The sequence below is a fragment of the Ochotona curzoniae genome, unplaced genomic scaffold (genome assembly GCF_017591425.1).
Source record: "Ochotona curzoniae isolate NIBS_2020 unplaced genomic scaffold, NIBS_Ocur_1.0 contig_3819, whole genome shotgun sequence".
NCBI lineage: Eukaryota > Metazoa > Chordata > Mammalia > Lagomorpha > Ochotonidae > Ochotona > Ochotona curzoniae.
The window spans coordinates 8,385,673-8,409,356 of NW_024466004.1; the positions used below are offsets into that span (position 1 = coordinate 8,385,673).

The 23,684-nt window shown below is 46.9% G+C and overlaps 1 protein-coding gene and 1 pseudogene across 6 annotated transcripts in view; one reads left to right on the forward strand and one right to left on the reverse strand.

Annotated features, from left to right (window-relative positions):
* The window catches only part of ZNF318 (zinc finger protein 318), a 46,728-nt gene that overhangs the window by 17,872 nt on the left and 5,172 nt on the right, over window positions 1-23,684 (reverse strand). For 4 of the 6 annotated variants that reach the window (XM_040983427.1, XM_040983425.1, XM_040983423.1 and 1 more), the window contains exons 3-6: window positions 8,092-8,726; window positions 5,666-7,125; window positions 4,941-5,040; window positions 1,897-2,195 (exon numbers count right to left, since the gene is read on the reverse strand). In XM_040983427.1, coding sequence (XP_040839361.1) covers window positions 1,897-2,195; window positions 4,941-5,040; window positions 5,666-7,125; window positions 8,092-8,726 — 2,494 coding nt within the window. The other 2 variants (XM_040983424.1, XM_040983429.1) reach the window with 2 other exon arrangements.
* On the forward strand, window positions 11,127-11,492 carry LOC121158599 (annotated as a pseudogene).

Below are 23,684 nucleotides of genomic sequence, written 5' to 3' on the forward strand. Positions count from 1 at the left end.
ACAGGGAGCAGCTCAGACTAGCCCAGGATATGGTTCCCACCAACATACATTTGGCTCAGGTCTGGGACAGACCAGGCTGGGCCAGTTCATATCACCTGCTGGTGAAACTGAGCACCAGAATGGAGTGTACCAGGGCCAGGCCAGAATGGGTCAGGCCACAGCACAAGCCAGTACACATTAGGGCTGGGACTGGGTGCCGGCTGGGCTGGGCTAGGCTGTAGCCCCACCAACATGAACTGGAATTGGGGTGTGGACCAGTTCCAGCCTGGTACACCACCCACTGGCATATGCTGAGATGAGGCGGGCCGTATTCCCCAACCAGCACACGTGAGAACCACGGGGGGTGGAGGAGAACTCAGAGCTGGGCCTCCTCAGTGCCTCAGATGGAGCAGTGGACAGCACATTCAAATGCATATGGAAGATATGGCAGTATATTGGAGCTTGCAGAGGATATCTGGTACCACAACAGAGGATGGAGGACAGAACAAGTTGATCAACTACCCTAACCAAGTGTTGACAGTGAACATCTGGGCAAATGGAGACTCTAAGGTGGACTATGTCAAACAGTGGAATCTGGTTAGATTTCGTCATGATTGGAGTGTCGAGATCAACAGCAATTCAGAACTTTTAGAGTATCAAAACCATCTGAGCGGGAGTCTTGGAGTATGCCTCACACTGGAGACCCTGGGATGGTTGGGAGTCTGTGTATGGCTGTTCTCCTTTTCTCCCCTTTCCCCAGATACAGGAAGGAAAAAGAGAATGTGTAAACAATAATCTCTCTTTCCTCTCGCCCTTGATCTTTCACACACTAATCAACTATGTAAAACTCATCCACAAATAAAATTTAAAAAAAAAAATTTTTTTAAAGAAATGGACTGGCACTGGAGTCTAAATCTGTGAAGCTGAATCCCAGAACCAGCTGTAGAGTACATAAATAGGAACAGGAGTCGCCTAGAATGGAGACAGTTATCTCCTCCTTCTTTGGTTACCACTCCCACCAGAGGGCACGAAACCTAAGGCAGGGTCTTGGGTGTCACCCAACATTATGTGTGTGGGCTGGATAGTTGGGCTTGTTGGGTTGAACTAGGCTTTAACGGCCATTGACATGTATGAAAGCTGAATGGGTTGTGGGACACAATGGACTATATTGCACATACTGGCAAGCATGGGAACCAAGGCTTGGGGCAGTCCTGGTGGGGGTTATTGTGGGTCACTCCGACTAGACTGCAGCTCCCACTGGTTTATGTGAGGGCCGAGTGTGTGCTGGGCAGAATCAAGCTGGACTGCCACACCCACTGCTTCCAGTGGAAGACAGGGCTGGAAGCAGAACCGACCCAGCAATTGCAACCACTGGCTGATTGGGGTATTGGAGTGCACAGGGCCCTGTACTTGCAAGTACGCACAAGAATCTGGCTGATCTGGGTTCACTTCTTCCCAAAATTCTTTGGGGATACCCCCAGTCAAACTTCCAGACTCAGAACCCTAACCATGAAAAGACAGAGGACAGAACAAATCAATCAACTACCCCAGCAATATGTTGGCAGTGAAAAACTGGGCAAATGGAGACTCTAAGATGGGTTATGTCAATCAGTGGATTCTTCAGCGACTTCATCGTGCTTGCAATGGCAAGACTGGCAGCAATTCATAACTATTGAACTATCAAAATTACTTGAGGAAGACCCTCGGAGCATGCCCCACATCGGGGACCTGGGATGGGTGGGAGACTGGGTGGGTCTTCTCCCTTTACCCCAGATACAGGAAAAAAAAAATGTAGAAATGATAGTCTTATCTACTTTCCTGTAGCCTTTGAACCTTTGTGCCCTAATTAACTATGTAAGGTTGTCAAAAATAAAGAACAACAACAACAAAAAAGAAATGGAAAAGTCGAGTTGTTACCTTGTTGTTGGAGGCGTTTGAAGATGATACTTCTTCTGGACTCATAGATTCTTCTGCTTTCGCAGGCTTTTCTGGAGACTCTTTACTGTCATTTAAAGACTTCTGAGATTTTTCAAAGATGTTAATTCCTAAGATCTGAGCCACTTTGTCCAGTTCGGATTGCTTCTTTTCCGCCTCCTCCGCTTCTTGTCGAAGCTCAGCAATGTCCTTCATAATGTTGTCCTGAAGCCGACTCACCTCCACTAGGAGTGGGTCTTTGTGGCCATCTTTCTCTCTTCTTTTCTTACGAAGCATTTCTCCTGAATAGCCAAATGTCAACAAAAGGAAGCAAAGGGAAAATAAGTTAGAACAATTTATTTTTCACTTATAAGCACAATCAGTCAGGGACTTATGCTTACCAAATTTATTCCCACAAAAGTTTCTAAGAGCAAGGAAGATATTCCTACTGCACAGGCTGATGTGGAAAAAGATTCTATTAAGGCAACTGTTGGATGCTCACATTATTTTTTGTGGAAGATGACTGACTAGAGATCTATGGCCAAAATGGTTCATGAGCTTGTGTACATGTATCCTCCAAAAAGGTTTATAAATATGATAAATATGCAGGGTCCTAAAGCTTTGGGCTGTCCTCAACTGCTTTCTCAGGCCACAGGCAGGGAGCTGGATGTGAAGTGGAGCTGCCGGGATTAGAACCAGTGCCCATATGGGATCCCAGAGCATTCAAGGCGAGGACTTTAGCCACTAGGCCACGGCTCTGGGCCCCAAAATAAATAAATTTTTAAAAATAATAATTTTTCATCCCTAAATAGTCCAAATCCAGAAACAAATACATTTTCTCCCTGTTTTTTTAATACTATCATCAGCTGCAGTATTTAGAAGTTTTACTATATTCTTTCCTCATGTGTATGTGAATTCTCAAAAGTGTAGAGATGGAATAAAAGGAATTATAAAACATCTTTTTGTATTCAAATATAAGCATGTACTCAAAAATGATGGGGACATACCAAAAGGAAACAATATAGGGGTTCCCAATGGCCAAATTTGGCCTAATTAAAGTACAAGAATCCATAATAGACAAATATAACTTCCTGAATAGAGAATTCATGAATGTACACTGATACAAATTAACAGAATAAATGGGGATAATAAGTTGTACAGTACCTCTAAGGCAGAAAGTCAACTATAAAGGTAGAAGAAATAACAAAATTAAAAGTTGCTGGGCCAGGCATAGTAGCCTTGTGTCTAAAGTCCTTCCCTTGAATGTGCTGGGATCCCACAGTGGCACCAGTTCTAATACCGGCAGCTCCTCTTCCCATCCAGCTCCCTGCTTGTGGCCTGGGAAAGCAGTTGAGGACGGCCCAAAGGCTTTGGACCCTGCACCCGTGTGGGAGACCTGAAGGAAGTTCCTGGCTCCTGGTTTTGGATCGGCACAGCACCAGCTGTTGCGGTCACCTGGGTAGTGAATCATCAGATAGAAGATCTTCCTCTCTGCCTCTCCTTATCTCTCTATATATCTGACTTTGCAATGAAAAAAATAAATATTAAAAAAAAAGTTGCTATAAAATGACTATGATAAATAACTTATTCAAGAATCATCAGTGGATGCTAAAAATTAGAAAATGGAAATTTGGGGCCCAGCAGCATGGCCTATCGGCTAAAGTCCTTCCCTTGAATGTGCTGGGATCCCATATGGGCACTGGTTCTAATCCCAGCAGCTCCACTTCCCATCCAGCTCCCTGCTTGTGGCCTGGGAAAGCAGTCGAGGATGGCCCAAAGCTTTGGGACCCTGCACCCATGTGAGATTCCTGGCTCCAAGCTTTGGATCAGCATAGCATCGTCCATTGCGGTCACTTAGGGAGTGAATCATTGGACGGAAGATCTTCCTCTCTGTCTCTCCTCCTCTCTGTATATCTGACTTTGTCATAAAAATAAATAAATCTTAAAAAAAAAAAGAAAATGGAAGTTTGAGAAGTAACTAAATATTCACATAGTCTCAAAGTAGCTTTCTTACAAGATATTTAGTTGAAAGGATCAAATAACAACTTTATAGCACCTTAAGCCAATAATGATCAGTTAAGACCAGCAGTTATGGTACAAAACCAACACCTACTAAGAACTCAGTGTTACTTTTGCTATGTTCCTGCCAAAAATCATATGGAAAGATCAGACATATCCAAAATAAAGAGACATTTTACAAAATATGTGGCCTCTTCACAATGCTATTAACAAATTCAAAGACTCAGAAACTACTACCGATCAAAAAGACTAAAAGAACGTGACAACTGAATGTGAATATTCTTTTATTTCCTTTTGCTCTAATGTTCATAACTAGTATAACTAGTAAAATAGGAATAATAATGGTAGACTAGATAACAATATTAACATTGATTTAAAGAATTTTGCCAAGGGACCCAGCTGGCAACCTAGTGCTTTAAGTCATCACCTTGCATGTGCCGGGCACCGTATGGGTGCTGGTTTGTATCCCAGCAGCCCCACTTCCCATCTAGCTCCCTGCTTGTGGCTTGGGAAAGCCACAAGGATGGCTCAAAGCTTTGGAAGAAGCTCCTGGCTCCTGGTTCCAGATTGGATCAGCTCTGAACATTGAAACCACTTGGGAAGTAAACCAGCAGATGAAAGGTCTTTCTGTCTCTCCTTCTCTGTCTTTCCAACAAAAAGAAATAACTCCTTAAAAAAATGTTAAGTACACTATGGTTATGTACAAGAGATCTTTGTTGCTAGGAAATACACACTTAGGTATTTGGGGATAAAGGAGCTTCAAATCTGTAACTTCCTGTAATTGAACTCAGAACAAATTATATACAAAGAGACACTAAAAAGGAGAAATAGGTGAATCAAATAAATATAGTACAATGTTAACCTGGAAGATGCGCTCCTTTGAATTATGTAATTTTCTGTAACTCTAACACTCAATTTTTTTAAGTCATGCTTTAGGTGACTGAATCTGAGAGCACCAAAACCTCTCCATTTGGATCACCTGCTTAAGTCACTACAGAAAGGCAGTCATGCAAGGAGTTGTCTGATACCTTGTTGTTTATGAAGCCGTTCCAACTCAGTCCTCAGATAATACATTTTCTTCTGGCGGGCTTCCCGGTCACTCTTTAGTTTTTCCCTCTCTTCAATAACCTACAAAGTACAAAATGGGAAAGAGTCCTGCCGCCTGTAATATCCCCCCTTTCCTACTTCTCTTTTCCAGAAGCCCTCATTATCTGAATCTAAGGATTAAATGCCTGCACACTGAAGATCTGCCTTATAATCAGAGTAGTATTTCATTCTATTCCAAGTTCCAGAGTAGAATTATCCAGTATAGTTCTACACTGCCTGGAAAGCTCTGCTTTTATGGAGAAGATCCTAAGGGTGCTAACAGTAACTAACAGAAAATGGCTCTTAGCCAAAGGGAACCCTGGAGAAGGAAGCTTACATGGGTTATGAGTAAGTTGTATTACATCAACCCTCACAATATTTTCTCTATTGTACAGTAAGAAAACTGAGGATACACAAGATTGAGTTACACAGTAAAAGTAGATTTAAAATCCACCAGATTTGTAGGGCCAAGCACAGTAGCCTAGCAGCTAAAGTCCTTGCCTTGTAGTCACCAGTAGAGCTATCCATGTCACTCAGGGGATGACAGAAAACTCCGAAAAGTGAAAGTGACAGGGCCTTGTAAATTTTCAGTCCCCTTTATAAGACAAATATAAATTTATATTAAAATAGAAAACTCAGGCATAGGATACCCAAAGTGAATATTTACCTTCTGCTTCTGGGATGCACGGTTCTTTTCATCAGAGATCTTCTCTGGATTATATCTTATGAGTGGTGGGATAGACATCTGTACAGGCACTTGAGCAGCAGGAATCCCGCCTAGCTCCGACTCCTCCTGCTTGGGCTGATGGGGAGTAACCGTCGGAATCACACGGAGATTGGGACGACTACGAGTAGCTAGTCTGGTTATTGGCATTATCCTGTGTGGCTCAGGTAGAGTGTGGTTTGACGTTTGGGAGGTGGGGTACATGGGCCATCTTGAGGCTGCATATGCCATATAGTGCCTATAGGCATCAAAGGAGGAAGAGGGTATGGCAGATCCCTGGTAGTTTGAAGATATCCGGGCTGCAGAAAACTGAGAGGTCCTTGGCATATGAAACTGAGATAAAGAAGCAGAATGTGAAAGTCTAATTGGGGTAGAAGAGGCTGTTGGTAACAGGCACCTGACTGCAGATGACCGAAAGCCACTACCAACCACGTCTGGTCCTGATATATGACCCAAGGGATGGTCAGATTTGAGGAATGGAGGGCTGTTTTGTGTGAGCAGGTAAGGATCCACAGGGGAGGCTGGGTGTGGATGGGATGCCTCCGGAGAGTGGATACTGCTATGGTGCGCATCCCTGCTCTCTAGTCTATGGGGATCGGAGGAACGTCGATCAGCTGAGAAACAATGATCCACTGAAGAACAGCGATCAGCTGAAAAATGTCGGTCAACTGAGGAACGCCGGTCAACTGAGGAGCGAGATGATGGCTTCTTGCCATGAAGTCGTTCCTGGGTACGCGCAGCCAGTTTGCTGATCTCTGCCACACCAATATCCAGCCCTATGGTCTTCAGCAAATCATGAATCTTGGCATATTCTGGATTGGTCTCTTCTAGGGATTCTAGCTTCACAGTTGGAGCTGAAGAGGGTAGGGAGTTTGCCTTCTGCATCATATTTTCACTCTCAAAGGGCTTTGGTGGAGACTCTGCTTTTAAATCCTCTTCTTCATCCCCATAGAGAAATTTCTCCTCATCCTCAATATCAGGAAAGCTACGTCGCCTTTTTTCTTGCGTACTAGTAGAATCAGCTAACATGCTCAAAATGCGGGAAAAACCACTGCCATCCTGGCTAGCTCTCTCATGAGGCAGCAAAAAGTCTGTGTTCCGCTCAGGTCCCTCAGCCTTCATATCCAGTTTCTCCTTGTGACAGAGAAAACTACCAAATTTTTCTCTGTGAGGACTGCTGTCTTTGGGCATCCCAGGGAGGGTACCCCATTGGTAGAGGCTACCCTGACGTTCCTTTAAGGCAGTCTCTACTATAGTCCCCTTGTTCTCAATCTCTGAGGCAAATGCAGCAATATCACCACTTAGTGGAAGAGATGGGTGTGAAGAGTAGAGAGGATGATCCTGGCTAGAGCTGGTACTGCTGGAAAAATTCTCAAGCTGCAAAAGACAAATAATTAATTTAGCTTCTACAAAGAATCTTAGAACACAAGGAGGAAACCAAGCTTTTCCTGAATTACTGGGGGAAGGGTAAATCTGAATAAATGGGAGAAGAGCTTCCTTAGCCAGGCTCATGATAAGCATTCCCATTTCTCCAGGTCTCTGCTATAGCACAGAGAAATCTGAAGGGAGAGAGATTGGCTAGAATCCTCACCTTTGGTCACTACGGTCTTAATCAAGGAACTTGAATGCAATAGGATTTTAGAGATTCCTTGGCTTGTATTTGTTTTTAATATGGGTCGTTAGGAGAAAAACCATAAAAAATAGAATTGCTTTACAGTAAGGAAAAGGAACTCTGAACTCTTTTAACTCATGAGTCTCTCCTGGCTACTAGCGATCTTCTTCAGAAGCTTTACACTCCTAAGAGGACAGGTGAACATGAATGGCCCTGCCTTACCATCTATACATGAGAAAAAAATGTACATGCACACACACACACACACACACACACACACACACACACACACACACACGTGTCTGTGTGTGTATACATATGCATAAGATCTAGAATGGTGAAATGATTTGTCTGAAAACCACACAGCAAGCTGGTGGAAGGAGCCAAAATCAGCATCACCAATTTCTGGTATAAAGTCTTATACAATTCACTGTAAAAACAGATGAGGAAATTTAAGTCAACTCCTTCTCTTCCCCTTTAAGCTTAATTTCTAAGAAATCCATATTCAAAGACTCCTACAGGTCCACCTGATTTGAGGTGGAAAAAAGAGAGCAGATACTCAAATGTCTACCTAAAAAACCTACTATATGGCAAGGGAAGAGCTTTACTGACATATTATGAGGCCCACCGTTTTGGCTGGGAATCTTGGAAAGTATAGACATAACAAATAGGTCCAGTATTTATTAGCGACATAGTTCCTGGGAAAGAAACCAGCTTGTAAGATATCAAAGGAACTAGCAAGACACTCGACAGATACCTGCAGGTTCCACACCTACCTCGATCCGCTTCTTAAGAATGGACTTCTTGGGCATCAGAGATACTTCTTCAGACCGATGCAAAGAATATCCTGGCTCTGATCCTGTTAGGACACCTGACAATCCAGGGATGGAACAGCTAGTGCCATCACCATCAACTCCCACCAGCTCCTGACTCAAGCTCCTACTTCGTTCCTCCTCTTCCTCTCGCTTTCGCCTAGCAAGGTCCAGCTCTCGAAACTCAGGATCTAGAAACCTTGGACTTGGGCTCCGTCTCCGCTGTCGATAGTTTCGAGTCCCCGAGGTATAACTTGGGTGTTCCCCACCTGTGCTGTGCATCTTCTCAGCATCATCGTAACGGGCCCTTTTGGCCTCCCAGCTCCTTTCCTCAGATCGTACAGAGTATGAGTCTTTAACTTTGTCTCTATTCCGCCCTGTCCCCCGCAAGAATTCATCACGACCACCAATGTGGTGACTATAATCAGAACGATGCAAAAAAGCCTCCCTTGTTCTGTAGTCCTCATCAAGTTGTTCCAAGAAGGGGCTGAGTGGTCCCTCCTCCCGGGAAATATATCGCTCAGGACCACGAGAGCACTGGGAGCTTCGACTGAGGACAGAATCGTCTGTCAGGTCATCCCTGAAAATAAAGAAAAGCATCATTGAAAGGACTTGGTAAAAACAGACAAGAATGAGAATCACATGTGGAAAACACAGAGAAAAAGACAGTAGTCACAAAGGACGAGAATAGATCTATATATCTGTGGAACTTTTCCCATCTCTTTCCCCAGGGACACGAGCAGCTTCAGCTTCTAATCAAGTAGCCTAGCAGTGGGTAAAGTCTGCCTTACATGTGCCAGGATCCCATATGGGCACAGATTTGTGTCCTGACTACTCCACTTCCCTTCCAGCTCCCTGCTGGTAGCTTGGGAAAACAGTCAAGGAGAGCCCAAAGCCTTGGGACCCTGCACCCACATGGAAGACCCAGAAGAGGTTTCTGGCTCCAGGCTTTGAATCAGTTCAGCTCTGGCCACGGTGCCCATTTGAGGGGTGAACCACAGGATGGAAGATCTTTCTCTCTGTTTCCTTCTCTCTGTAAATCTGATTTTCCAATAAAAATAACTTTAAAAAGCTTTATTAAAATGCACAGTTACAAAAAGAGGGAGAGGGCCCGGCGTGATGGCGCAGTGGTTAAGGTCCTCGCCTTGCACGCCCGGGATCCCATGTGGGCACCGGTTCTAATCCCGGCAGCCCCACTTCCCATCCAGCTCCCTGCCTGTGGCCTGGGAAAGCAGTCAAGGGTGGCTCAAGGCTTTGGGACCCTGCACCCGCGTGGGGGACCCGGAAGAGGCTCCTGGCTTCGGATCAGCATAGCATCAGCCGTTGCACTCACTTGGGGAGTGAGTCATTGGACGGGGAAGATCTTCAACTCTGTCTCTCCTCTCTGTATATCCGCCTTTCCAATAAAAATAAAATAAATCTTAAAGAAAAAAAGAAGGCCCACCCAATTTAAAAAAAAAAGAGGGAAAGACATGGTGAGACAGAGAGAGATCTTCTATATACTGGTTCACTCTCGAAATGGCTAAAATGGCCAGGGCTAGGCCACACAGAAGTAGAAGGCAGGAATCGGGAGCTTCGTCCCAGTTTCCCATGTGAATACAGGGCCCCAAGCTCTTGGGCCATCTCCTGCTACTTGCCCTGGCTCATTAGCAAGGAGATGGATTAAAAGTGGAACAGCTGAGATTCAAACTGGCACATATTTGGGATGTTGGCATTACAGGAAGTGACAATTTTTTTTTTCAAAATATCCTGTTATTACCAATACACCTAGACAAAGCATCTGAGGTTAGTTAGTTCTTCGACTAAATTTTGAGGATGCAGAGTATCAGGCCAGAACTTGGGAAATGTGAAAGCACCACCAACAAACAACTTCATTCTAGCTCTCAACTCCACACTAATTAAAACTCAAGCTCTTTACTCCTTAAAGTGTGGTCTGCATCAAAAGCATTAGCATTACCTGAGAATTTCCTATAAATACAGATTGTTAGGCCATCCCTCAGGCCTGCTGAACCAGAATTTAGCTTTAACAAGATCTTCAGGTGATCTGTATGTACTTTAACCTTTGAGAAACACCAATCCAGATCAACAGTTTTTAAGACACTCCACAAAGATTTTAAGCAGTGTAAGAAGCCACCTAATGGAAAAGGTGCTGTGAAAACGGAAACAGCAGAGCTTTGGGCCTTCTATACCACTTAAGTTATAATACCTTCAATTTTTTGTCTAGATAACAAAGTTCTGTTTAATATCTGAAAAAGAGGGTGTCACTGTGGGGGACTTCTTTAACTAATGATCCAATTAGTATTATTTTCTCATTGTTTTAAAAGATAATTCAATGCTTTCTTTTGCTAAGTCACATACCAACAACCACAAAACTCCTTCACCGCTTGTTCTGCAACCCTCTCTCCTGCCTTACCTGGAAATTCACAAGTACATTGCCAATACTGGGTCTAGGAAATGGAGTTGGTGTAACTCACTGTAGCCTTTCATTTCATAGAAATACAAAAGTCGATTATCTTGTGGCAAGATGAGTTTGGGCAGTGTTCAGTCGTGGTGTTGGGGCAAATGGAGCCCCCTGCAATGTGGCGGGTGTTGGGGGTGCCCCAGCAAGGCCGGACCCAATGCTGGGGACTCAGGCCAAAGTCACTGCCGACAGGCAGTGAACTAGTCCTAGGTTTAGGCGGCCAGTGCGCTTATTTGACACCAGGCTCTGCCTCTGGCCGCCCGGCAGCAAGCTCTGGGGTTTTTAGGATATGTAATTGCTGCCTAGGGACATCCATGGATAAGGCCAGTGTGAGCGTAGATGAGGGATGAATTCTGGGTGATTCCCAGCAACGGAGTCACGGAATTTTCTGGCAAAGGTGGGGGCTGAGACCTGATAGTTTGGAGGGGAGAGTCCATAAGATCTATTTGGGCCAGACTGATTCACCAACCCACACAGAATCCTGAGATGAGATTTTCATGCCAGTATTGTTCCGCAAACATGGTGAACATTCCTAAGCACGCCAGACCTTCTGTAAGAAATGCGGCAAGCATCAGCCCCACAAAGTAACACGGTATAAGAAGGGCAAAGACTCCTTCTATGCCCAGGGGAAACAGCATTATGATAGGAAGCAGAGTGGTTATGGCGGGCAGACTAAGCCTATTTTCCGGAAAAAGGCTAAAACCACAAAGAAGATTGTGCTGAGGCTTGAGTGTGTAGAGCGCAACTGCAGATCCAAGAGAATGCAGGCTATTAAGAGACGTAAACATTCTGAACTGGGAGGAGATAAGAAGAGAAAGGGCCAAGTGATCCAGTTCTAACCTTCATTCTCAGCTTTGTTATGAATTGAATAAAGTCTTAAGATTACTGTTCACTTAATTTTTTTTGAGGGAGGAGGAAATAAACTGGAGCCATCAATAAAATTCCTCTTGGAAATTTGAAAAAAAAAAAAAAAGAATACTGAGATGGGCTGTTAGCATAGAGCATCACTGACTGCCACACATCAGTCCACACGAAAGTTATGGATGGAGTAGGTACCAGTACCTGACTGAGTGGCGGAACAGGGGAAGGGTCACTTGGCAGGGTCAAGACACTAACCAGCACGCGAGAGCACCAGATCCAGAGGTAGATTCTGTGGGGGAAGTATGGACCCAACCCTGTGGAAATACAAGTCCTGTTGGTTAGCTTGCGAGCTGGGGTGGCTGCATCTCCCTTGGCACAAGTGTGAACTGGGGCTAGGTACACCTAACCAGGGTAGATACCAGCACCATCTGGTGCTCTGGAGAACCTGTGTAGATGTAGGACTGACTAGGCTAGGTCTCTGCCCCTACTGAGCCATGTGTGAGCAGTGTCTGGGTATGGACGAGTCTCAGCTGGGCTGAAACATCCAATAGTAAGAACTGGAATGGATTGAAGGCCAGCAAGGAAAGGCCACTGTTTCTACCAGGACAGGAGGTGGACTAAGTAGGGCTGGCCCATGGACCCACCAATATGCACAAGATCTAACATAAGAAGAGGTTTGGATGGAGGAGCTTGGGAAACTCCCTTGTCGGGACACAGTCCCTGCAGGTGAGTGCAAGAACCATGATAGGGAGTAACCCACACCACACAAGAGAAAGATGCCCACCGGCATACACCTGACATAGGTCAGGGGCAGGCCAGGCTATACCAGTTCACATCACCCAATGGAGAACCCAAGCACCAGAACAGAGTGTGGGTTGGGCCAGGTTCAGTCACATCACAAACCAATGCACATTACGGAATGCCAAGGTGAAGTGAGCTGTACCAGATGTGGCCGCAGCATACAAACAGCACACAGGAGAACCAGGGAGGGAGGGGGCAAAGCCGGCAGGGGGAACATGGGCTCCCCTGCTAGACAACCACTCCCATTGGAGAGCGTGAGTAGGGATGGGGGCAGACCAGACCAGGCAGGGCTACAATACCTGTGGGCTTCATGAGTCAGATCAGGGAAAAGTCAGAGTGGATGAGAGTTGGTTGGGCTTTGCCACAGCATCAGCTGGCAGAGGCTGGCACTGGGAGCTAATTCTGCCAAGTTAAATGCCAGAACCACCTGGAGAGTGCATAATTAGGGAGTGGGAATGGCCTAGTAGGGAAATAGTGGGCACATCCCTCTTGGGTAACCACTCCCACTGGAAAGCACAAAAACTAGGACATGGGCAGGGGTGGCTAGACAGAAAGGAACCCATCAGTATGTGTGTGGGCTGGATAGTAGGGTTGGTTGGGCTGAACTAGACTTCAATGCCCACTGACATTTATGAGAGTTGAATGGGATGTGGGACAGAATGGACCAGTCTGGAACCAGCACAGGAACCAGCACAGGGGATAGGACTGGTGGGGGTGATGGGGAGTCACCCCAACTAGGCTGCAGCTCCCACTGGTTTGCGTGAAGGCCGAGTGTGTGTGGTGGGCAGGCTCAGGATGGGCTGCAACACCCATTGGTTTGTGTAGAAGACAGGGCTGGAGACACAACTGACCCAGTAATTGCAACCACCAGCATGTGCATAAGCTCATTAGGGTGATGGACTGTGCCGGACCCCCAAGTGGCAAGCACATACAAGAATCAGGTCTGAGAACACCTTGGACGAAGTTTTTGATCTCAGAACCCCAACCATGAAGAGACTATGTCAGCCAGTGGATTCTGAATAGATTTCATCATGTTTGGAATGGCAAGATTGGGAACAATTCAGAACTGTTGAACTATCAAAACTGCTTGAGCAGGACTCTCAGAGCATGCCCCACATTACGGACCTGGGATGGGAGGGAGGCTGGGTGAGGATTCTCCCTTTGTTTCTCCCGATCCCAGATACAGGGGGGGAAAAATTGGAAACAATGGTCTTACTCATTTCTCCTGTAGCCCTTGACCCTTTGTACTCTTACATCAACTATGTAAGATTATATATAAAAATCTTTTTCTCTCCCATCCCCCCAAAAAAATGAGCAGAAAAAAAAAAAAAGAAGCACAAAAGTCTTAGGCCCACATGGTAGCCTAGTGACTTAAGTCCTTGCCTTGCATGCACCAAGATCCCATATAGGTACAGGGTCGTGTCCTAGCAGACTCACTTTCCACCCAGCTCCCTGATTGTGGCCTGGGAAAGCAGTCAAGAACGGCCCAAGGCCTTGGGACCCTGTACCCACATGGGAGACTCAGAAGAGGCTCCTGGCTCCTGGCTTCAGAATGGCTCAGCACCAGTTGTTGTGGCCACTTGGGGAGTGAAACATCAGATGGAAGATCTTTCTGTTTCCTTCTCTCTGTATATCTGACTTTCCAATACAAACAAATAAGTATTTTTTTAAAAAAAACACAAGAGTCTCCCCCAGCTATAGACAACTGCCTAGGTTGCTTTTTACTTAGGCAAGTGTTACACTGCTGGAAGAAAAGTAGCCAAGAGCAGGCAAGAAATCTGAGCTTGAGATTGCCTGGGGAAAGGAGTTTGGGACATGTTGGAGTGGGAGCAGCTAAGAACATGTCTCACAGGAGAGTGACTTCTGGGGTCTTCCACAGACCGGGCCACTACACTCAAAGGCAGGCAAGGGAGCCGAGACAAGGTGGTTTAGAGGAGAGACTGGAGAGCATGTCAGGGTCAGGCCAAGGCACTTGCTAAGTAGTGTCACCTGCTGCCTGCCGGTGCATATGAAAGCTAGGGCTGGGGGACCACACCTGGTTGGACTAGGCCACAGTATCTGTCTGAATGTTAGAGCACGGGATAGGCCATGTCAGGCTGGGCAGTAGCACCCAATAAAATCCAAGAAAATTGGATCTGGGAGCAGATTATGTAGGGGACTTGTGGGTTTGTGGATTCACCTCTGTGGGACTGCAGCAGCTGCTAGTTCGAATGAGAGCTGGGGGCAGTGATGGAATGAGCCAGGCTGGACTGCAGAACTCACTTGACACTTGTGAGAGCCGGGGCTGGGAGGAAGCCAAGCGGGGCCAGGCTACAGTACCAATGGCACATGCAAAGGCCAGGACCAAGGGCAGACCATGCCAAGCAGAGCCATGGCATGCACCAGTACACATGAGATTGGGGTTGGGAGCAGGCCTGAAAGGAGAACTTGGGGGAATTCCCTAACTAGGCTGCAGCTCCTGCTGGAGAGCACAAGAGCTGGTGCCGGGGGTAGCTCAGGCCAGGCTGGGCCAGGCTACAATACCCACCAGCAAGAGCTGAGACTGCAGGTAGGCGAGGCAAGGCTGGGTTGAAGCATCCACCAGCATGCACAAGATTGAGCTGGGAATGGGCCTGGTAGGGGGAAAACTGGAGACTCACCTGCTAGGCTGAAGCTCCCACTGGTGAGTGAGTGACCCAGGGCTGTGAGAAGACTGGGCTGGATAAGGCTGTAGCATCTATCAGCAAGCATGTGGGCTAAGTCTAGGGGAATGAAAGACTGGGCTAGATTCCAGCACTTACTGGCATTTGCAAGAGCCAGGATGTATGTGGGCCAGGCCGGGCCAGACCATGACATTTGCCAGGTCAATGACAGAAAGGGCCGGGAGATGGCAGGCTGGGGTAGGCTGTAGCTCCCACCAGTGAGCTAGAATGGGTACAGGCCAGTTGGGCTTGGTTGCAATGACTACCAGGACTGGGAACCAGCCATGTCAGGCTAGACAAAAGTCCAGTCGGCACACACACAATCTGAGATCCATGGCTGGGAGTGGGCTGGGTAGGGGAATTTGAGGAACTCCCCTGTTAGGCTGCAGGTCCTGCTAGTGAGCCAAGGCAGAGCTTGAGTCAGGCAGAGGCAGGCAAAGCCAGACTAGGCTGGGCCAGTCCATTGCACACACTGACTAGAGCAAGAGCTAAAATGGGGCACAGGCTAGGCCAGGTTGGACCACAACACCTGCCATTTCACATGAGAGACGAGGATGGACCAGGCTGCGTTAGGCTGCAACAGCCGCCAGCAAGAGCTGGGACTTAGGGCAGGCTGGGTTGAGCCAAGCTACAGATCTGCTAGCAAATCCCAAGACCGGGGTGGGCCATCTCAGACTGGCCCACAACACCTGCTGGAACATGCAAGATCCAAGACTGAATGCAGGCCTGGTAAGGGAACTTTAGGGACTCCCCTGGTAGGTCACTGTTTCCACTGGTGCACCTGAAAACTGAGACTGGAGCTGGGCTGATCCAGGCAGGGCTGTAGCAGGCCTGTGGGATAGGTCTTGGGGAGGACCCAGTTGGGCTAGGTGGCTATACTCACTGGCATGAGAGCCAGAATGGGCGCAGGCCAGCTGGGCTAGACCGCAGCACCAGCTGGCAAGTGCTGGTAATGATGCAAGTTACGTAATGCTAGACCATAGTACCCACCAACAGGCACAAGATCCAGAGCTGGGAAAATGCCTGGAAGGGGAACTTTAGGCATTTCTCTGCTGGGCTGTAGCTCCCACTAGTGAGCACAAGAACCAGGACTGCAACAGGCTAACTGGTCAAGTGACAGCATCAACTAGCATTCTGTGTGGGCCGGGTCCGTGGGTAGAACAGGCTGAACTAGGCTGCAGTATCCATGAGTGCGGACAACAACCAGATAGGATGTCGCACAGGATGGCTAGGCTGTTTCACAAACAAGAACTGGGGCTGGGGTCCAGCACAGCAGCCTAGTGCCTAACGTCCTCACCTTGCACGCACCAGGATCCCATATGGGATCCAGTTTGTGTCCCGGTTGCCCCATTTCCCATCCAGTTCCTTGCTTGTGGCCTGGAAAAGCAGCAGAGGATGGCCAAAAGCCTTGGTACTGTGTACCCACATGGGAGACTTGGAAGAAACTCCTGGCTTCAGATCCGCTCAGCACCAGCCATTGAAGCCACTTGGCAAGTGAATCAGCAGGACAGATCTTCCACTCTCTCTTCTCTGTATATCTGACTTTACAATAAAAATGAGTAAATAAATTTTAAAAAATAGGGTTGGGGACAGGCCTGGTAGGAGTTGCTGGGGGTCATCACAACTAGGCTGCGGCAACCACTGAAGACCAGGCCTGTAGTGGGCTGGGCTGGACTAAGCCACAACACCCATGAGCTCATGTGAGAGATGGGGCTGGAAGCAAGCAGCTGCAATTACCAGTTTGTGCATCAGGTAACAGACTACATCTGACCCTCACTGGTTATTGCACACAAGAGTCAAGACTGATGTCACCCCAAGTGAGGCTTCTTGGCAGACTCCTCAACTAGACCCCTGGAGTAGACCCTAGCCAAAGAGAAATCACAGGATGTGTGGTCCAACTTTGGAGTCATGTTTCAAGACTGGGTCTCCTGATACCTGTCTGTGAAAGGGACAGCATGCCCAGATGCACACTGGGGACATGACAGCCAGCTCAACTAGGGGACATTAAGTACCACATCATAAGATAGGAAGCAAAACAGGTTGCTCAACTCTCCTGGCCAAGCTTTATAACCAAATGTGGATGCACTAAAGTGGACTTTCTCAACCCTGGTGCAATGAAGTTGACAATGTCTCAGAACTATTAAAAGTCAACACTCTTGGAATATCTACTTCCACATCGAGATCTCTTAGGCATCATTAAATAGTCATCGCTTACCCCTGGGACCTCATGTACTTTGACAGCAAAGAACCGGTTTCCTCCATTTCCACCCACAGGAACAGCAGATAAAGAGGAAAAAAACACCTAAAACATGTGTCTTACCCACTATCTTCCATATCTCAAATTCTCCACCCTAATGAGAGACTCATATGGGCATGCATCCCTCTCAACTATGTAAACAACATTAAACATAAAATGTAAATTAAATAAAATACAAGTCTCAACTTTAATGGTATGAAAGTAAAAATACAGGATGGAACAATTATCCTCGTAGTTCTGACTCTACACCACATACAATAGACAAAATCTGGGTCCAGTGTGGTAGCCTAGTCGCTAAAGTCCTTGCCTTGCAGCTGTTAGGATCCCAAATGGGCACCAATTTGTGTCCTAGCAGCCCCATTTCCCATCCAGCTCCCTGATTGTGGCCTGGGACAACACCAGAGGATGGCCCAAAGCCTCAGGACTCTATGCCAATATGAGAAACCGAGAAGAGACTCCTGGCTCCTGGCTTCACATGCAGAGTGCAGCTCTGGCCATTGAGGTCGCTTGGGAAGTGAATCAGTGGATGGAAGATCTTCCTCTCTGTCTTTCCTCCTCTCTGTATATCTGACTTTCCAAAAAAAATAAAATATATCTTAAAAAAAAAAAGGAAAAAAAATCTTTTGGGGCATGATGGTCATACAGCTTTTGTATCTAAAAAGAACGTTTAGGGGGAGGAGTTCGGGCCTTGGGGTTGGGTGCAACTGCAGCTCCCTGCAGTGTGGCAGCTATGGGGGGTGCCCCTGCCGGGTTGGACCCAATGCTGGGGACTCAGGCCAAAAACACTGCCTGAAGGCAGTGAACAAGTCCTCGGCCTTGGGTGGTCAGTGCACCAAGTGGTGCCAGGCTTTGCCTGCTGGCCACCAAGCAGTGAACTCTGAGTTTTTTAAGATACGTAGTTGCTGCCTGGGAACACCCATGCATAAGGCCAGTTTTAGTGTAGGTGAAAAATGAATTTTGGGTGATTCCCAGTGACAGGGTCATGAAAATTTCAGGCATGTGTAGGGACTGAGACCTGGTGGTTTGGAGGGAAGTACCCAGAAAATAATTTGGGTCAGACAGATTCACCAGCCCGATTAGGAATCCAGAAATGGGCTGTTAGCATAGAACATCACTGATCACCACACACCAGTTCACACCAAAGCTATGGATGGGGGCCTCTTTGGCAGGGTTGGGTACCATTATCCAACTGGGTGGTGGAGTGGTCACATTTGGCAGGGTCAAGACACTATCCAGCATGTGAGAGAACTTGGTCTGGGGGTAGACTCTGTGGGGTTGTGTGGAACCAACCCTGTGGAAATGCAAGTCGTCCTGGTTAGCTCACAGGCTGGGATTGCGATGGACTAAGCTAGGTGTGACCATGGCACCTGCCATCACTCACAGGTAAAGAAACCCACAACAGTCAGGGCAGGTCAAGGAAGCAGCACCTGAATGTGCATCCTAAAACAGGATGTAGGGTGGGCCGGGCTGCCACTGGAAGGGGGCACAATGAGCAGGGCAGCATAAACCTTAACTCACAAGAAACAATAGAAATCATGTTGGAGCACAGGTCATGCAAAGTAGGCCCTTGCATCTACTGATCTGCGTGAGCCAGGGATGCTATGCCACAGCATCTAAGGCAGGGGCCAGGACAAGTGAGGGGCTCTGCCAAGCTGAGTCAGAGCAACTACTGGCCTGCATGTGATCTAAGGCTGGGAATAGGCCCGGTAGAGGAGCTAAGGGGACACCCTAGCTGGGTTGAGTTTCCCACCAAGGAGCACATGGGCTGGAATGGGGGCTGTGTTCTGATCAGGATACGGTTGTAATCTCACTTAGCACAAGTGTGGACTGGGACTGGAAGCACCAAGCCGGGCCAGACTCCAACACTAGCTGGTGCTCTGGAAGACCAGGGTAGATGTGTGACAGACTAGGCTAGGTCTCAGCCCTAACTGAACCATGTGTGAGTTGTATGTGGGTATGGACGAGCCATGGTTGGGTTGAAGCATCCTACAGTAAGAACCAGATTGGGTTGAAGGCCAGTCAGGAAAAGCCACTGTTCCTGCTAGGACAGGAGGTGAACTGAGTAGGGCTGGCTCATGGACCCACTGGTATACGCGAAATCTGGCACTGGGAGAGTTTGTGATGGAGGAGCCTAGACAACTTCTCTGGCAGGACACAGTCCCTGCAGGTAAGCACAAGAAGCACAATAGGACACAGCCCAGAACAGGCAATGGAAATTTTCCCACTGGCACACATTTGGCATGGGTTGGGGACAGACCATGCTGAATCTGTTCACATCACGCACTGGTGCATCTGAGCACCAGAACAGAGTACGGGTCGAGCCAGGTTCAGTTGCGACACATACCAGTACACATTAAGGAATGCCAAGGTGAGATGAGCTGTACCAGATGTGGTTGCAGCGCCCAAACGCCACATGTGAAAACCAGGGGGAGGAGGCAAAGCCAACAGGGGAAGGTGGGTTCCCCTGCTGAACAACTACTTCTATTGGAGAGCGTGAGTCAGGATGGGGACAGATCAAACTAGGCAGGGCTATAACACCTGTGGACCTCATGTGTGCTAGATAAGGGAGGGGCCACAGTGGGCTGACTGTTCCGACTAGTGCAAGCAAAAATTAGAGTGGGTGAGAGTTGGTTGGGCTTAGCCGCAGTATTAGCTGGCAGAGGCTGGCACTGGGAGCTAATTCTGTCAAGTTAAATGCCAGAACCACCTGGAGAGTGCATAATTAGGGAGTGGGAGTGGCTTAGTAGGGAAACAGTGGGCACCTCCCTCGGGGTTACCACTCTTACTGGACAGCACGAAAACCAGGACAGGGGCAGGGATGGCTAGACAGAAAGGCACCCATCAGTATGTGTGTGAGCTGGATAGTAGGTTGGTTGGGTTGAACTAGACTTCAATGCCCATTGACATGTATGAGAGGTAATGTGATGTGGGACAGACTGGACAAGCCTGAGGTACATACTGGCAAGCATGGGAACCAGGGTAGAGGGCAGAACTGGTGGGGGAGATGGGGAGTCACCCCAACTAGGCTGCAGCTCCCACTGGTTTGTGTGAAGACCGAGTATGAACTGGGTAGGATCAAGCTGGACTACAATACCCATTGGTTCATGAGGAAGACAGGGCTGGAAACAGAACTGACCCAGCAATGGCAACGACCAGCATGTGCACAAGCCGACTGGCGCAACGGACAGTGCTGGACCCTGTATTAGCAAATTCACGCAAGAATCAGAACTGGGATCATCTCAGATGAAGTTTCTTTGGAGATCCCTCCAACTGAACTGCTGATCTTAGAACCCCAAGCATGAAGAGACTGTCAGCCAGTGGACTCTGAATAGGTTTCATTGCAAATGGAACTGCGAGATTGGCAGCAATCCAGAACTATTTGAGCAGGACCCTAGGAGTGCACCTCCCTTTGGGGATCTGGGATGGGTGGGAGGCTGGGTGGGGCTTTTCCCTTTCTCCCCTGACCCCAGATACAGGGAAAAATGATAATATTATTGTGGAAACAATGGTATTACCCACTTTCACCCTGTAGCCCTTGACCCTTTTACCCTAATCAAGTAAGATTATTAAAAAATAATTTTAAAAATAAATAAATAAAAAGAACATTTAGGACCTGACACAATGGCTCAATTTGCTGTTCCTCCCATTACAAACACTGGGATCCCATATGGGTGCCAGTTTGTGTCCCAGCAGCTCCACTTCCCATTCAGCTCCCTGCTTATAGCCTGGGAAAGCAGGCGAGGATGGCCAAAAGCCTTGGGACCCTCATGGGAGACCTGTAAAAAGTTCCTAGCTCCTGGCTTCAGATCAACTTCGGAGTGAACCAGCAGGTGGAAGATTTTTCTATCTCTCGTTCTCTCTGTAAATCTAATCTGCCTCTCTAATAAAATAAACAAGTCCTTAATTTAAAAAAAAAGTTTATGTCTTAAATCACAGATAGAAATAACAATCCCCTAGTACATAAAGCCACTAGAATACTACACCAGACCCAATAAATAAATCTTTTTTACAAATCTTAAAAACTGATTATTAGATGTGGGTGATAGGTACATGGGTTCTTCTCTGCTTAAAAATCTTCATTAGATGGGACTGGCATTGTAGTATAGCACAACAATTCTTTGCCTGCAGCACTGGCATCTCATATCAGCACCAGTTTAAGTTTAAGTCCTGGTTGCCCCATTTTCAATCCAGCTCCATGTTTATACACTGGGAAAGCAGCAAAGGATGGTCCAAAGCCTTGAGCTTCTGCAACCATAAGGGGGACCCAAACGAAGCTCTTGGCTTCAGATCAACCTAGCTCCAGCTATCACAAACACCTGGGGAGTGAAATACCAGATAGAAGATTCTCTCTCTTTCTCTGCCCCTCTATCACTGAATTTTAAGGAAAACTACACAAAATTTTACTTTAAACTCAAGGTTTTTTTAAAGTTTTATTTATTTTTATTGGAAAGGCAGATATAAAGAGAGAAGGAAATATAAAATGAAATATCTTCTGTCCCTGGTTCACTCCCCAAGCAGCCGCAATAGCCGGAGTTGAGCAGGGACACAAACCAGCACCCACACGGGATCCTGGTGTGTGCAAGGCGAGGACTGTAGCCACGAGGCTACCACAATGGGCCCTAAACACAAATTTTTAAAAGTATATGTACCCACATAAAGACAGAAAGGCTTGTACACTGAAGTTCATTGCACCACTATTCAAAAAGTCAAAACACAAATGTTATAATTTATTCACTAATGATGAATGTGCTAATTATTGTAAAATGTGGTAATGAAATATCAACAATAAAAAGAAATGCTACAAATATAGGTAAAACTTAAAAACAAAGTTTGGGACTGGTGTTGCAGCACAGCCAGCTAAGCCACCAACTGCAATGCCAGCATCCTCTACTAAAGTTCCAGTTTGAGTCCCAGCTGTTCTACTTCTATTCTAGGTCCCTGCAAATGTGCCAAAGAAGGCAAGGATGGTCTAAGTACTTCTATGAGATGCCAGCATCACAGACGATGGCTTAACCCACTACATCGCAAAATATTTTTCTTTATCTTTAAATTATTTGAAAGGCAGATTTACAGAGAGAAGAAGAAACAGAGAGATCTTCCATCCACTGGCTCTCTCCCCAGATGGATGTAATGGCCAGAGCTGAGCTGATCTGAATCCCAGGAGCCCGGAACTTTTTCTCACACCGTGCAGGGTTCCAGGGCTTTGGGCCATGCTCTACTGCTTTCCCAGAGAACAAGCAGTGAGGGACTGGATCAGAAGTGGAGCACCTGGAACACAACTAGAACCCACTTGGGATACTGGTGCTATAAGGTGAATGGTTAGCCTATTGAGCCATAGCACTGGTCCCCAAAAATACAAATTTTAAAAGAAAAATGGATGTAAACACCACAGCATAAATTAAGCCTCCGCCTACAGCGCTGGTTTCCCATATGGGTACCAGTTTGAGTCCTGGCTGCTCCACTTCCCACCCAGCTTCCTGCTTGTAGCCTGGGAAAGCAGTTGAGGGCAGCTCAAAGCCTTGGGACCTTGCACTGTATGGGAGACCCAGAAGAGGCTCCTGGCTTCTAGCTTCAGATTGGCTCAGCTCCAGCCATTGCTGCCTCTTGGGAGACTGAACCAGCAGACTAAAGATCTTTTTCTTTCTCTCAGTAAATCTACTTCTCCAATAAAAATAAATAATATCGTTTTAAAAATGGGGGTGGGAGCTGGCACAATAGCTTAAAGGCTAAATCCTCATCTAGTATCCACCAGGATCCCATATGGGTGCTACTCCACTTCCCATCCCTGCTTGTGCCCTAGGAAGGCAGCAGAGGGTGGCCCAAAGCCTTGAGATCTTACACCCTCATGAGAGACCTAGAAGCTCCAGGCTCCTGGCTTTGGATCAGCTCAGCTCTAGCCCTTGCAGCTGATTGGAGAGTGAAACAGAGGATGAAGATCCTTCTTTCTGAAAACTGCTTCTCTCTGTATATCTGCCTTTCCAATAAAAATACATAAATCTTATAAAAAGAATGAGAGAGAGACAGAGAACTGGCTATCCATAATACATATGCACAACAAAGGTTATGCAAAGGCTTACCAAGAGGAAATATTGAAGTTACCTCAACACCTCACAAAGGAAGGAAGAGAATGATAACATGTATCAACTATCCAGACAGCCTACTCAACCATTTTCAGAATAGGAACAGTTAGAAGGGCAAGGGCTATTCCCTCAATTAAGCAAGATACCTACACACATTGAAACCCTCTCTTCAGGAGCTTCAGTGATACATGTCTTGCCTGCTTCACTGCATCCATAGACGCTGGGCTTTGAAAAAAATATCACCAATGGACACACTAACCCTTGGACTGCCCAACTTCCCCCCACCTGCCTGTCCAAGTCCTAGGCACCAATAAAGACAGCCTGAGTTTGACAGAGTACCACCCTGACTCACTGCTACTAACCATATGAAAACTTGCAGTGTGCTGGACAAGGACCG